The sequence below is a fragment of the Anas platyrhynchos genome, chromosome 37 (assembly GCF_047663525.1).
Source record: "Anas platyrhynchos isolate ZD024472 breed Pekin duck chromosome 37, IASCAAS_PekinDuck_T2T, whole genome shotgun sequence".
NCBI classification, from domain to species: domain Eukaryota; kingdom Metazoa; phylum Chordata; class Aves; order Anseriformes; family Anatidae; genus Anas; species Anas platyrhynchos.
In genome coordinates, this window is record NC_092625.1 from 3,049,361 (window position 1) to 3,063,863 (window position 14,503).

A 14,503-nucleotide genomic window follows, 5' to 3' on the forward strand; every position below is an offset into this window, starting at 1 on the left:
GGAGGTAGCCCTTGGGGGCACCTAGGGGGGAATAGGGTTTGTAGTGGTTCCTTTGAACACGTCAGATGGAAGAAATTTTAAGAAGGAAATGGGAAACCTTTTAGATGAGCCTTTAGGAGTTGCCGAAAGATTGGACCACTTCCTAGGTCCAAACACGTATACCTGGGAAGAAATGCAGTCCGCATTAGGAATCCTCTTCCCTATAGAAGAAAGAGGAATGATCAGGCAAGCAGGAATGAGCCTGTGAGAAAGACAAAACCAGGGAGGTCCTCCAGGGGATGTGAAATGGCCAAATACCAACCCTAACTGGGATCATCAGGCTGCTCAGGGGAGGCCAAATATGAGGGATCTTAGGACCATAATGATACAAGGGATAAAGGAATCGGTTCCAAGGGGACAAAATATAAATAAAGCTTTTAACGAGTGTCAGTGCAGAGACGAATCTCCAACTGAATGGTTAGACAGGCTGAGAAAAAGCCTTCAGATGTACTCGGGGATAGATCCTGATTCCCCTGCAGGAGGGGCACTGTTGAGAACCCAGTTTATAGCAAAATCTTGGGAAGACATCCAAAAGAAATTGGAGAAACTTGATGATTGGCATGAAAAAGGATTGGAAGAATTATCAAGGGAAGCACAAAAGGTCTATGTGAGGAGAGATGGGGAAAAACAGAAGGCAAAAGCAAATGTTTTTATGGCAGCAATAAGGGAAAGTCAAAAAGCAAGTGGGCAGGAAAGCAGGAAAGGATGAGGAAAAACACAGGGTGAAAGAGAACTCATGGATAAATGGAAAGGACAGCAAGATAGAATCCCTATCTGTTACTATTGTGGCAAAAAGGGGCACCTTCAGAGGAACTGTAGGGAAAAACAAACAAACAAACAAACAAAAAAACAACAACAGGATGAAGAAATGTTTAAGGAAGACTAGGGGTGTCAGGGGCTATATCTTTTGGGACCCGAACATCGAATGAGCCCTTGATAAAATTATTAATAGGTCCCCACAGGGAAGAGGTGTATTTTTTAGTAGATACTGGAGCGGAGAAATCAACTATTAGAAAATTACCAAAAGGGGTTAAGGAAGGAAAGAGGAATACCATGGTAGTAGGAGCAAAAGGTGAGCCCTTCAAGGTTCCTATATTGGAAAATATAGAAATAGAATCAGAGAAGAAACTATGTCTCAATGACCTATTGCTGGTGGCTGAGGCTGAGCACAATCTATTAGGAAGGGACTTAATAATAAGATTAGGGTTGGAAATCAAGAGCCGGGGGGAGAACTAAAAATTCAGCTATATACCCTAACCCAAGAAGATGAGGGAGAAATAGACCCACAAGTATGGTATCAAGAGGGAGATTCAGGAAAATGAGATATGGAACCCTTGGTAGTAGAAGCAGTGGATCCACAACAGCCAATAAGGATTAGGCAATATCCTATCCCATTGGAGGGGAAAAGAGGACTCAAACCAGTTATAGACAGGTTGCTCCAAAAGGGGATGCTGGAACCGTGTATGTCCCCACAGAATACCCCCATTTTGCCAGTGAAAAAGGCTGGTGGATCATATAGGTTGGTTCAGGATCTTAGGGCTGTGAATCAGCGAAGCATAACCAAATTTCCAGTGGCGGCTAACCCATATACTTTAGTAAACCACCTAACACCTCAGCATAAATGGTATAGTGTAAATAGTGTAATAGATTTGAAGGATGCTTTCTGGGCCTGCCCATTAAGTGAAGGGTCGCGGAATTACTTTGCCTTTGAATGGGAAGACCCTGAAACAGGAAGGCGACAACAGCTTAGATGGACAGTAATTCCTCAGGGATTTACTGAATCCCCAAATTTATTTGGCCAAACCTTAGAAGAATTATGACAACTTTTTGAAATAAAGGGAGAAGTGAAATTGTTGCAATATGTGGATGACCTATTAATAGCTGGGGAGACTGAAAAAGAGACACGGAGAACCACTAAAAGGAAATAGGGTACTTAGGACATTGGCTAAGCCAAGGAAAGAAAAAAATTGGATCCTGACAGGGCATCTGGGATTTTAGCCCTGTCATCACCCAAAACAAAGAAGGAAGTGAGGCAACTGCTCGGCCTCTTGGGATATTGTAGGCCCTGGATGGAAGGGTTTAGTGAAAAGGCAAAGTTTTTATATGAAAAATTGACTGGAGAAAAAAATGAAGTGGAATGAGGAAGATGAGGAAAAGCTGAGGTTGATCAAGAAAACGCTAATAGAAACTCCAGTGCTGAGCCTCCCAGATTTAGAAAGACCCTTTTATTTATTTGTAAATGTTTCTAACCAAAGTGCATATGGAGTACTAACTCAAGAATGGGCAGGAATCAAGAAACCTGTGGGATATTGTTCCAAACTATTAGACCCTGTGAGTAGGGGGTGGCCAGTGTGCTTACAGGCAATTGTGGCTACTGCCTTACTGATTGAGGAAGCTAGTGTCTTGGTTTCAGTTAGAACAGAATTAATTTTCTTCCTAGTAGCTGGTGGAATGCTGTGTTTTGGCTTAGGATGAGCAGAGTGCTGAGAACACCCCGATGCTTTAATTGTTGCAGAGCAGTGCTTACACCAAGCCAAGGACATCTCAGCCTTTTGCTCTGTCCTGCCAACGGGCAGGCTGGGGGTGCAGTAAGAGCTGGGAGGGGACAGAGCCAGGACAGGGGACCCAAACTAGCCAAAGGGGTATTCCATCCCATCTGGGGTCATTCTAAACAATAGATAGGGGTGGCTAGCCGGGGGGAGGGGGCCGGACTGCTCGGGGTTAGGCTGGGCATCGGTCAGCGGGTGGTGAGCAATTGCATTGTGCATCACTTGTTTGTACATATGATTATTACTTTCCTATTATCACCATTGTATTATTCTTATTGTTATTGTTATTTTTGTTATTATTATTTTCCTGTCTTATTAAACTGTCTTTATCTCAACTCACGGGCTTCACTTTCCATTTCTCTCCCCCGTCCCAGAGAGGGAGGGGGGAGGGTGTGTCGCGTTAAAGGGGTGTAGCTGATTAACCGTTACGGGCCCGGTTGGGTTCAGAGTACTGAACCAGTCGGACATTCACCAAAACTGGGGGTCCGTTCGGACATTCACCAAAAACGTAATAACCGCCTGGGGGTCCGCTCAGACATTCACCAAAAACGTATTAACCACCTGGGGGTCCGCTCAGACATTCACCAACAATGCATTAACCGTCTGGGGGTCTGGTTAGATTCAGAACACTGAACTATCACGGATAACCACCCTCACCCTAGTCGCATTAATGAAAGCTATCACAATGCAATCAAGTATGGTTTATTACAGCAACAGATAATCAGGTTCTTTTGGATTGCCGGCGATAGTGACTATCTGCAAAAGCAAGCTAGTATGCATGAAATACACAGGTGTTATAGGTGTTACAGATGTTATACAGGTGTTGTAGGTGTTACAGATGTTATAGATGTTATAGATGTTCTAAGTGTTACAGGTGCGCAGCCTAGAAATAAACGCGTTAAAAGGATCAAAGACTCTATAGAGATTTATAAGCAAATATTCAGATCTCACCCAAAGGCGTCCCAATGGGGGGGGAAGAGAGGCTCAGCCTGTCGACTGATCCCAGGAGTCAGGAGGTCCTAAGGATGTTGTATGTCCTCGGGATGGTATCTCCCCTGACGATGGTATCTTCCCTAACATCCCCTCTCTCTTGGGCCAATTTATATTATTTTCTATCTTTTAGGTGGAGCTTGAGTGGCTCTAGTCAAGCATATCTTAGTTATGATTGGTGTAAAGTTTTCCCGTCTCCGTTTAAAGTAATAGGCTCCGAGAAATTCAGAGCGCATGCTCAGTGAGGGGTGGTCGCACCTTGGAGGCGGGTAGCTTTTGGGATGGAGGTGTGTTTTGGTATTATAATGATATTATAATGAGCAAAGAGTACACTAGGGTACAGCATTTGTCAAAACATGACAGGTCTTTGGCTTAGGGTGGCAAAAAGTGCAGCTTTGTGCACAAGAACAATCGAGGCCCCACCTGATTACAGAGCCTAGCCGTGGTGTCTCCACTCCACTCTACGCTCTGTGGTGTTCCTTAGAACTAGCACACCAAGTTTCCCCAGCGCGATAGCATCTAAGGTTGGGAGCCTAGGGAATGCTCAGATAATGCAGTTATGCCCTACCCTGAAAGCCTCTTCAATGCTGTACCTTTTCCTTAAAAGTGTGAAAGTTAGTTTTATTTTCCTAGTTACTTCAGGCATTTACACCACCTAATCCACCCCGTGACTATAGTCACTCAAGCTTCACGACAGTTGAAATATGTCGGGGATATCACGTACATTCTTGGATTGAGGTTTATCGAGTGTATGTACATTGTGTAGGGATGCTAAACGTTTCATCATAAACCAGAGTTTAACATACAAACTAATTGTCAGTATAAAACATAACACAGTATTAGCAGAACAATAACAGGGTGAAGCATCTTGTTGAAGATTCCCTTGGCAGCTGGCGTTCATCCAAACAAAGTGTCCCACCAACGGTGTCTCTCATCTCTCTTCACTCTTTCCATCACTTGATGTATTTCTTGTGCATCATGATGGACAGTAATCAGAGTCTTTTGTCCATTTTCTCGGACTTGTGTCATCAGCTGCTTCAGGTCCTCATGTACCAGCAATTTCTTCACCAAGGTGAGGTTCATTCCAATAGGAGTAGGCAGCAGTTCATGAAGCAGAATATAATTAGATGCAATAAGTTGATAAGAAGTGACAGGAACTGAGTATTTAAAATCACATCCTAGAATTTTGGTAAAATTGCAAACACAAACATTAGAGTGATTATTGGTATCTACCACTGTATCATCTACGACTATAGAATCACAATGAGTTCTCATACAAACACAACCTTTCCCAATATATACAAGTACAGTTTCAAGGGTTTCATTAGGATGTATCTCAAAGTGGCAAATATTTTGCTCAGTGTCAAGACAAATGTCTTGAGATTCTAGCGTGTTACTTTCACAGATGAAACCTTTTTGTTCACGCACAATGCATGCATTTACATCAATTGTTTGCCACTTTCCTCCCTTTTGATGGGCCCATACTTTATGCTCTTTAGGATAAAGTATAGTTCCATTACGATTGATACATTGTATACGGTGGCATTACTTATAGTAAGTATAAAGGCAACAATTTTATCATTTTCTGCATAATGGGTAAAGTTGACTAATTGCCACCAAGCTTGAAATTCTTTTTCAAATTCTGAAGCATTATCCCAAATCAGTTTTCAAATTTCAGTGGGCAAAGTTTTTCCTTCTCCCTCTCTAATAATAGCTGCTGCTACAGATTGTATCCATAACTGTGCTTGGATACAGCTCAAGGCAAGGGAGGTATTGCCTTGGGCTTTTCCAAGGGCATTTACAATTAATTGATGATCATTTTCCTCAATTTGTTCCCAATGGGGCAAAACATCTGATAGAAGCCATTGATTTGCTCCTAAAGCCAATAAGGATAATTTTATTGGTTGTTCCAATTTCCTTAGGTCATCTGTAGTAGCAGTTACTCTACTCATTAAGACCTCAGCATCAATGTTTTTTAATATACCTAATCCTGTTCCCAATAACCTAGTTGCATCCTGTGGCCCTTTTTTAGGGACCAACTAGGGTTAAAGACAATTTGTTGTTGTCCCACATTTTTAATTATGTAAGGACCTGTGTTGAAGATGGAAGGAGTTAGACCAATGGGAGGCTGAGTCGGTTCGTTTTCAAATATCTGCAGGGGCAGAGGCTTCATATCCTTTGACCATGAATTCAAATAGTAATTCTGTGCCTCTGTAGCCTCAGAGACAGTACACAATTATAGGTTTGGTGAAAGTAAAATTGTACCAGCAGTCAAAATTTGGTTCAGTTATTTTAGTTATTTGGCAACCAATTTGTATTGTTTGTCCAGACATGGCTTGAAGTTCAGCCATTCTTAGAGAATCATTCCAACTCCATTCATCTTTTGAAAATATTTTGTTTCCATGTAGAACTAAAGTAGAGAGATTTAGGTCCTTTCTGTTTTGAGATGTTCCAGTAACTGTGCAATACTGTGACAATACATGGTTAAATGCCATGGTGAAACACCTCAGCTCCATGCACAGCCACAGTAGCTAAGTTTCCTTTAAGGTCTGTAATTGCATCAAGGTCAGGGTAAAGCATAGCATCATTAATCCAAACTGTTGATTCGTCATCTTCCAGCTGTCCATATACAGTTCGCTCAGGGTTCCTGTGAACACAAAAGAAAATAAAATATGCTCGGTTGTATTCAACCGGCAGGGTTAGAAAGAGGGCGGAATAGCAATCTTTGATTTCCCATGCATAGAAATATTTGGGAGTAGTTAGCACTATTGCTACTGTTAGAAACACAGAGGGCTTTCACTATCTCTGCCATGTTTGGAACTGCGGCAGTCAAAGGTGTAGTGTTAGCGTTCAGCTGTCTGTAATCCACTGTAAAATGCCATTGCCTGGTTGGTTTCTTTACCGGCCACACTGGTGAATTGTAAGGTGAATTGGTCCTTTTAATAATGTCTCTTTTTTCCAATTCTGTTACCACCCCGTCAATCCCCATAAGTGCTGCTGCTGACAACAGATATTGCTGATCATTAATGATTTTAGCAGGGGATAGGGGTACGGATGTTTGTAACAGGCTCAGTCTCATGGTGCCTGAATCCCTTTGATGTGTCGCGAAACTCCACACAGTTCCATCAGGGAGTTTCCACATACAACCATGCAGTATGTCAAATCCTAAAATATTAGTATATGCAGCACCAACTAATACTTCTACCCTGGTTAATTTTTGTTCCTCTGGCAACCAGAGTGAAATTTTTGCAGTGGGGCATTGTTTTTCCACACCATTGATTCCCGTGAATTTAACCCTGCGTTGACCAGGTGTTATGCTCAGGGTTTGTGCTGTCTCATGTGTAATTACTGACATTTGGGTCCTGGTTTCAATAAGAAAATTTACCAATATTTTTGGGGGCTCAAAAGGAATGGCAATGATAGGGTCAGAGTGTTCATTAGAGAGCCATTGAATTGCTAATACCTGCTGAGCAGGGTGGCCCATTGCCCTCCCCGGGGATAAGAGATTTTTTGCTGACACCACAACTCACCTCGTTCCCTATTAGGTTTCAACCTCTCTTTGAATTTGGGATATCTGGGATTTTTAGTGTGGATTTGACGGACTCGCCGAGAGTGGTCTTGGGATTTAATACTGGATGAATTAATCCAGCCCATTCGGTGTCCGTACTTATCTATGTCTTGTACCAATTCACTCCAGGTGGGAATAGGGGAGTTAGGATTTTGCCTACAACCACTATCATCATCCCTACAAGCAGCTAGTATATGATCTTGGGTGTTTGCTACAAACATCTTAAGACAATCAGGGAGTCCATGGATGAGAGGGGTTAACCGAATTGGATCAATAGGAGCTAACATCGGGGATTTCCTTAATTCATCTCTTTTATATATCGCCTGAATACAGGCTGCTTTCTGTACTGCTACAGCCAGGTCAGCTCCTGGTGTGGTGGTTAAAAATACTCCAGGTCTCCAAAAGCCTCCTACCTCTTCCTCACTCAACATCATTCGATCTCCTCCTTTAAGAGAAACTCGACACACATACTCAACTTCTGATTCCCCTGACCGCCTTGAGAACTTCTCCTGTATTTTAACCAACTCTGCTGGTGGCAATGGAATCGTTCGCACAGTAGTGCGGATTTCATCATTATCATCAACAGCAGTCTCAGTCTTAACCAAAGGTCTCAAGGAAATGGATTGGGGTTCAGAATCAGAAATCTCTTCAACACTGTCATCACTGTCAGACCAGAAATCACTGTCCCAGCTTTCAGGCTCTACACTATGCAGCAATCTACGAATCTGCTTGACCGGAGCACAAGGCTGTACTTTATTTAACAGATGACTAACCCTCTCCAGCAATTGTTTAAGATGATTATTCTCATGCACAAGTTTATCATTCTCAATGGAAAGTTTATTATTTTCATCCAAAAGTTTATCCACTCTGATTCCTAATGTTTTTCCCGTCTCCCTTTCAAAGGTCAATGATGACTTCAACACATCAATCTCTGATTTCAAAGCTGTATGTTCCGCATCAGAGATCAGTTTGGGAGCAGAAGTTTCCTTAGCTTTTTGCCGAGCACAAGACAAACAAGCTCCTAACACAGCACAAATCGCACATTTACCCTTTCTTTGACCAATCTTTCGTGAAGCCTGACACTGCTCAATGTGCTCTACCACTTTCTCATCTTTCCAAAACTTTTGGGAAAACTCCTTCCCTGCCTGGGAAGGGGCACGTTTATATTTTTGCAGTAGTTTATCCATAGCAATCCTGCCGACTACGCCAATTTTACTGTCGCGTTAAAGGGGTGTAGCTGATTAACCGTTACGGGCCCGGTTGGATTCAGAGTACTGAACCAGTCGGACATTCACCAAAACTGGGGGTCCGTTCGGACATTCACCAAAAATGTAATAACCGCCTGAGGGTCCGCTCAGACATTCACCAAAAATGTATTAACCACCTGGGGGTCCGCTCAGACATTCACCAACAATGCATTAACCGTCTGGGGGTCTGGTTAGATTCAGAACACTGAACTGTCACGGATAACCACCCTCACCCTAGTCGCATTAATGAAAGCTATCACAATGCAATCAAGTATGGTTTATTACAGCAACAGATAATCAGGTTCTTTTGGATTGCCGGCGATAGTGACTATCTGCAAAAGCAAGCTAGTATGCATGAAATACACAGGTGTTATAGGTGTTACAGATGTTATACAGGTGTTGTAGGTGTTACAGATGTTATAGATGTTATAGATGTTCTAAGTGTTACAGGTGCGCAGCCTAGAAATAAACGCGTTAAAAGGATCAAAGACTCTATAGAGATTTATAAGCAAATATTCAGATCTCACCCAAAGGCGTCCCAATGGGGGGGGAAGAGAGGCTCAGCCCGTCGACTGATCCCAGGAGTCAGGAGGTCCTAAGGATGTTGTATGTCCTCGGGATGGTATCTCCCCTGACGATGGTATCTTCCCTAACATCCCCTCTCTCTTGGGCCAATTTATATTATTTTCTATCTTTTAGGTGGAGCTTGAGTGGCTCTAGTCAAGCATATCTTAGTTATGATTGGTGTAAAGTTTTCCCGTCTCCGTTTAAAGTAATAGGCTCCGAGAAATTCAGAGCGCATGCTCAGTGAGGGGTGGTCGCACCTTGGAGGCGGGTAGCTTTTGGGATGGAGGTGTGTTTTGGTATTATAATGATATTATAATGAGCAAAGAGTACACTAGGGTACAGCATTTGTCAAAACATGACAGGTCTTTGGCTTAGGGTGGCAAAAAGTGCAGCTTTGTGCACAAGAACAATCGAGGCCCCACCTGATTACAGAGCCTAGCCGTGGTGTCTCCACTCCACTCTACGCTCTGTGGTGTTCCTTAGAACTAGCACACCAAGTTTCCCCAGCGCGATAGCATCTAAGGTTGGGAGCCTAGGGAATGCTCAGATAATGCAGTTATGCCCTACCCTGAAAGCCTCTTCAATGCTGTACCTTTTCCTTAAAAGTGTGAAAGTTAGTTTTATTTTCCTAGTTACTTCAGGCATTTACACCACAGGGTGAGCGAACGGCTGCGTGGTGTTTAGGTGCCGGCCGTGTTAAACCACGACACGTGACTGTGTGTAAGGGTGTGACTGAGACGGAACTCGGTTCCAAAGCGAGTGCGGAGGTCTTCTAACCGCGGTTCTGATATCCCGCGAGGGACTCGGCCGGGGAAGGCCCGAAGTGATCGTTCTAGGTATTCGTGGGTGGGATAACACTCACAAGACCCCTTTAGATACTGGCCCAGCCAGGACTTCGGAAGGTTTTTTTTTTCTATAAAATGAAGTGCCAGGAATGGGTCAGGGACAAAGCAGATCCTCAGACTTGGGAGGTTCAAGGAGGGGCCTCAGGTTTAAAAAGGGGGAAAATTACCAAACATTCAGAAGCACTAAACCTAAGGATTAGGTGAGAATGATTCAATTTTGCATGGTTAATCTGATCTAAATTGTGCTGTGATTCATAGCCCTCTCTACCAAGTAACCCAGCAGAACAATTCCAACCAGGAACCTGAGCAACGAGAATCCTTTGAGCGAATTAAGCAGGACACCATTCACACAGTAGCCCTTGGGCTACTTCAGGTAGGACCAAAGGTTTAAAAAAGTCAAAAGTCTGCTTTACAGCAGAGGCAGGGAGAATGGCCCCACCTGGAGCCTCTGGCAGAAAGCTCCAGGGGAGATTTGGGGTCAACCCCAAGGATTTGGGAGCCTGGGATGAAGAGCATCTGAAACCAACCCCCCAAACAAGAGATACTGGCAGCGTATGGAGGGGTGCGAGCTGCTTCGGGAGTGGTTGGTGCTGCAGCACGGCTCCTCCTGGCACCCCGGCTGCCGTCGTGGAAGAGCTTTTCCAGGAGAACTGAGGGGGGAGAAACAGAGCTCCTCCACCAGCTGCTTCTCCTCCTCCCCTGCACCCAGAGGTGCTTGAGAGAGCCTTCCGCCACTGGGATGAGGATTTGGGGGGAGTCGAGGCAAAATGATGACAGTAGGCCTCAGGGGGAGCATTAAGAAAGCTGCTGGTGAAATAGGGAAGGAAAAGATTTGTGCCCTCAACTCTGCCACTTCCCTCGGGGCTGATGAGTAAAAAGCACTCATCAGAAAGGGTGCAGAGGGCTGCAAAAACACAGTCAGGAAACAGAACAAAAAGAAATAGGAGCAGGTCCGGGGAACAAAAGACAGAGAGAAATGTCAAGGGAAGACGGAAAGCTAAGCAAGGTTAGAGGGTTAGCAGCAAACGGTAGCTGATTCTTTGCTGTGCTGGGAGTTTCAGACGCGGGGCTCAGGGGCAGAAGCATTCAGTACTTGGACTAAGCCGACCATCAAAGCCTGTAATTTGCCATCAAAAGCCACCAATGAGCATTTACCCAAACAAGGCTAGCCATCAAAAGTTGAAATTCTCGAGCAATAGAATCCCCCTCAAACCCAAGTGAGTCTTAAGTGCCGCAACTGCAGTACGGAATTTTACTTTACAAGCAGAAGCACTTTGAAAAATCATTTTAATTGGCAGGTTCCGTTGTGAAAGCGCAGCCCAGCAGGATGGAAATGGTGCTCTCTTTTTCTCCCCAGCTGCCGTCGCATCCTCTCCTTTCCCCTCCAGGGATGTGCAGGTTTTCTCCACGTTGCTCTGAGGGCAGCTTCCCAGCTCTTGTCCCAGCAAGGGGAGGTTCCTGGCCATGGAGGCTGTGGAGAAGGTCCCTCAGCTGGAATCATCCCTGTGATGGTCCCTGTCCCAGCGCAAGTTTGGGCTGATTGCAGTGCCACGGCTGGAAAATCTTCATGCTCATGGTGTTTAGACTACGTCGTGGACAGACGAGGAGTTGGTCGTCTCTGGCAAGAGGTCGTTGCGTTTTCCTCCAGTATCTCGTAGTCTGCTGTCAGATGGATTTCTGTGAAGGGAGTGAGACTCTGAGCAAAAACTGCTACAGGTTTTTGGGGCTCTTTGCCCACACGCGGACCCCGTGGATGGCTTCAGGTCCCGCCATTTCCCTCCCTCTGCTCACCCCATCCCCAGACCTGGCCAGCAGCAGGGTTCAGCTCTGCCAGGCCCACCCACAAAGCCCCTCTCTTCCCACCCGGCCTGGAAACCAGCACCCAGCTGCAAACACACACTGTCCTCTCGGGCCAAGAGCAGCCTCCTGCTTTGTTAGGCCTTCTAAATGCTGCCAAATAACGTGTGTCTGCATGTGTGTGCCTGGTGTGTCTGCGTGGCAACAGAAGGGAACTGGAGGGACTTGAGGCTAGCCATGGAGGAGCCCAAGGTTCTGCTTGGATCGAGCCAACCCCCGGCTCAAAACTGAGATCTCGTTGGAGAGGCCCCGCTGTCCCCAGAACTACTTGCCTCCAAGGTTTGAGCCCCCAAAGGAACAGGGATGTGGATCACGCACCTGTTTTGCCACCTCTGACGGCGTTCTTGCAGCTCCGGGCAATCAAAGCTCGGCTCACCGTGGACGGGGCCGCGGTGTCGGGAGCCTGGGTTTGAGCTTGGGCTTTTGGCGATTGATAGAGCCAGCCCCTTGGTCTGTCAGGGTCCCAGACACAGAGGTGTTGGTGGGCTCCTTGGGCGGTCTGGCTGTAATAGGATAAGGGCCCCGCTCCACATACAAAGCTTTGACATGCGACATTTTGCGCTTCTTGGGCAAACTGGGTCTACTACCTATAGGCAACGGCGTAGAGGACCCGAATTGGAGCTTTGGTGGTTGCAGATGCTCAGAACCGGCCCCCTGGTCTGTCTGTGTCTGAGAAGTAGAGGGGTCGCTGGACTCCTTGGGCAGGCTTGCTCTACTAGCTACAGGCAGCGGCATTGAGAGCCTGGGTTTGAGCTCTGGTTGTTCTAGTTGCACAGAGCTGGCCCCCTGGTCCGTGTCTTTCCCAGAAGTAGAGGGGTCGCTGGGCTCCTTCAGCAGGCTGGCTTTCTTACCTACAGGCAACGGCGTAGAGGGCCTGGGTAGGAGCTTTGGTTTTTGAAATTGCGCAGAGCTGGCCCCCTGGTCCTTCTGTGTGCCAGAAGTAGAGGGCTCGCTGGGCTCCTTCAGCAGGCTGGCACTCACGCGTACAGTGCATGGCGTTGGAAGACTCGGTTCAAGCTTTGGCATTTCCAGTTGTGTAGACCTGGCCTCCTGGTCAGTCTGTGTCCCAGTAGTACAGGTGCTTGGGATGGCTCTAATATCTATAGGCCGTAGGGGGCCTGGGTACGAGCTTTGGCAGTTGATGCTCGGAACTTGCCCCCTGGTGTGTCACTGTGCCAGAAGTAGAGGGCTTGCAATTGGATGCCTCCATCTTTGGGCGGTCTGGAAGCACGGACCAGAACCTCCCAGCCCGTAACTTTGGCAGTCTTTGGGAGCTGGAGCTCCCTCGCTGGAATCTGCCGCTGTTGTCGCTGGGCTCCTGAATCATGCTGCCCTCCGAGCTCGACAGGGACAGTATGGACACGATGGGTGTTTCTAGCAGGCCTGGGGCTTTCTGAGATTTGGGGCGCTTCACTCGCTCCGTCACAGGCAGGGCTTCCAGGATGGGTACTGTCCTGACTTCAGGAGGGGCTTTTGCTGCTTTTTGGCCCTTGCTCTTCTGATGTTTTCCAGATTTTTCAGCCTTTGCCCGGCCTTGGTCTTGCACCTGCTCTTTGGGTGCTGTTTTGGGCTCTTGTTTGGATTTGCTCCTGGGCTCTGTTTTGGGCACAGTTCCTTTCTGCAGCTGGTTGCGCAAATGCTTCGTTATGGCAGGAGGCAGCTTGGGCATCACCGGCAGCCTGCCGAAAGGACAAAGCCAAAAGAATTCATCCACCTGCACGACATCTTTGGGGCCCCATCTTGTACCCCTCCATGCAGCGCCCGTGGCTGCAGACCCCAAACAGAGGGGCCAGCCCTGAGAAGTGGGGGGCTCCTGGCAGCCTCCTCCCCCCCTCCCGGAGCCTCCAGCCTCACCTCAACGAAGGCTCCTTCTTCTGCTGGGCCTTCCTGTTCCAGGGCTGCACTTTTTCTTGATAAATGATGTCCAAGGTGCCCGGGAAGGGTGGCAGTTCAGGCTGTTTCTCTGGAATCGGCAAGGAGAGATGTCAGAAGCACATTTCCATGTCTCTGCTGTACCCGGGACACGCCGGGTGCTGAGGCCTCCTCCTGCGCTGTCCCAGGGGCCGCTGTGCTCCCCTCCCAGCCTCCATCTCCAGGGGCCTCGGCCCTCCTTGGCACCAGCTTCAGCCGGCTCAATCTTAGGCTGTGAGGTGGTTTGGGGGCCAAGTTCTGGGAGAGAGGAGCTGGGTACAGCCAATTTAGGGGTGTTTCGGATCCCCGACCTCCTGCAGCACCCAGGGCTGGGCACCTTGGGCACGTCACACGCAGGGGCTCCATTTTGGAGGCCCGGAGACAAGAGGCTGTGCCGAGCTGGCATGAAGCTGTGGCACACGAGGAGCCAGCAGCCGCGTTGTATCTCTCACCTTGGCTGGAAGACGACAACACAGCCCGTTCCTTCTCCTGCCTGTCATCCCTGCGGGCCTTGAGACGCTCCCCGGGTGACAGCTGGGGCGCTTTGTCCATTTTAAAGCTGGCAAAAGAAGAGATCGGCGTGACCCAGGGCACCACCACTCCCCACGCTCACCCGCTCGCGGAGACATTTGGCAAGGAGCAAACGCTACCGAGCCCGAGCAGCGGCCACAGCCGCAAACATGCTCACTCGGGGAAGACGATGACATGGCCAGAGAAGGTCAGGGAGGCCACGGCTGACACCCGGGACACCACCATGTCCATCAGCTGGGGGACCTGCAGGGGAGGAGCAAGGAGATGGCAAATGTCCTCTGCCTGGCCTCCACTAGGTCCTGGAGGAGCCCAGGTACGCTCCACGTACAGAGGTTTGAACTTTGGCATTTTCTGCTCCTTGGGCGGACTTATTCTACTACCTTTGGCAATGGCGTCGAG

General features: G+C 47.3%; 1 protein-coding gene across 1 annotated transcript; it reads right to left on the reverse strand.

The window, feature by feature from the left end:
- Positions 1-3,274: 3,274 nt before the first annotated feature.
- Positions 3,275-14,126, reverse strand: LOC140001109 (uncharacterized). Its single transcript, XM_072032280.1, has 5 exons — positions 14,026-14,126; positions 13,517-13,625; positions 11,981-13,341; positions 8,921-11,482; positions 3,275-6,225 (listed from the first exon to the last, which is right to left on the reverse strand). The coding sequence occupies exons 1-3, from the start codon at positions 14,123-14,125 to the stop codon at positions 12,756-12,758; spliced, it is 795 nt and encodes a 264-aa protein (XP_071888381.1). The 5' UTR covers position 14,126; the 3' UTR covers positions 3,275-6,225; positions 8,921-11,482; positions 11,981-12,755.
- Positions 14,127-14,503: the final 377 nt, after the last annotated feature.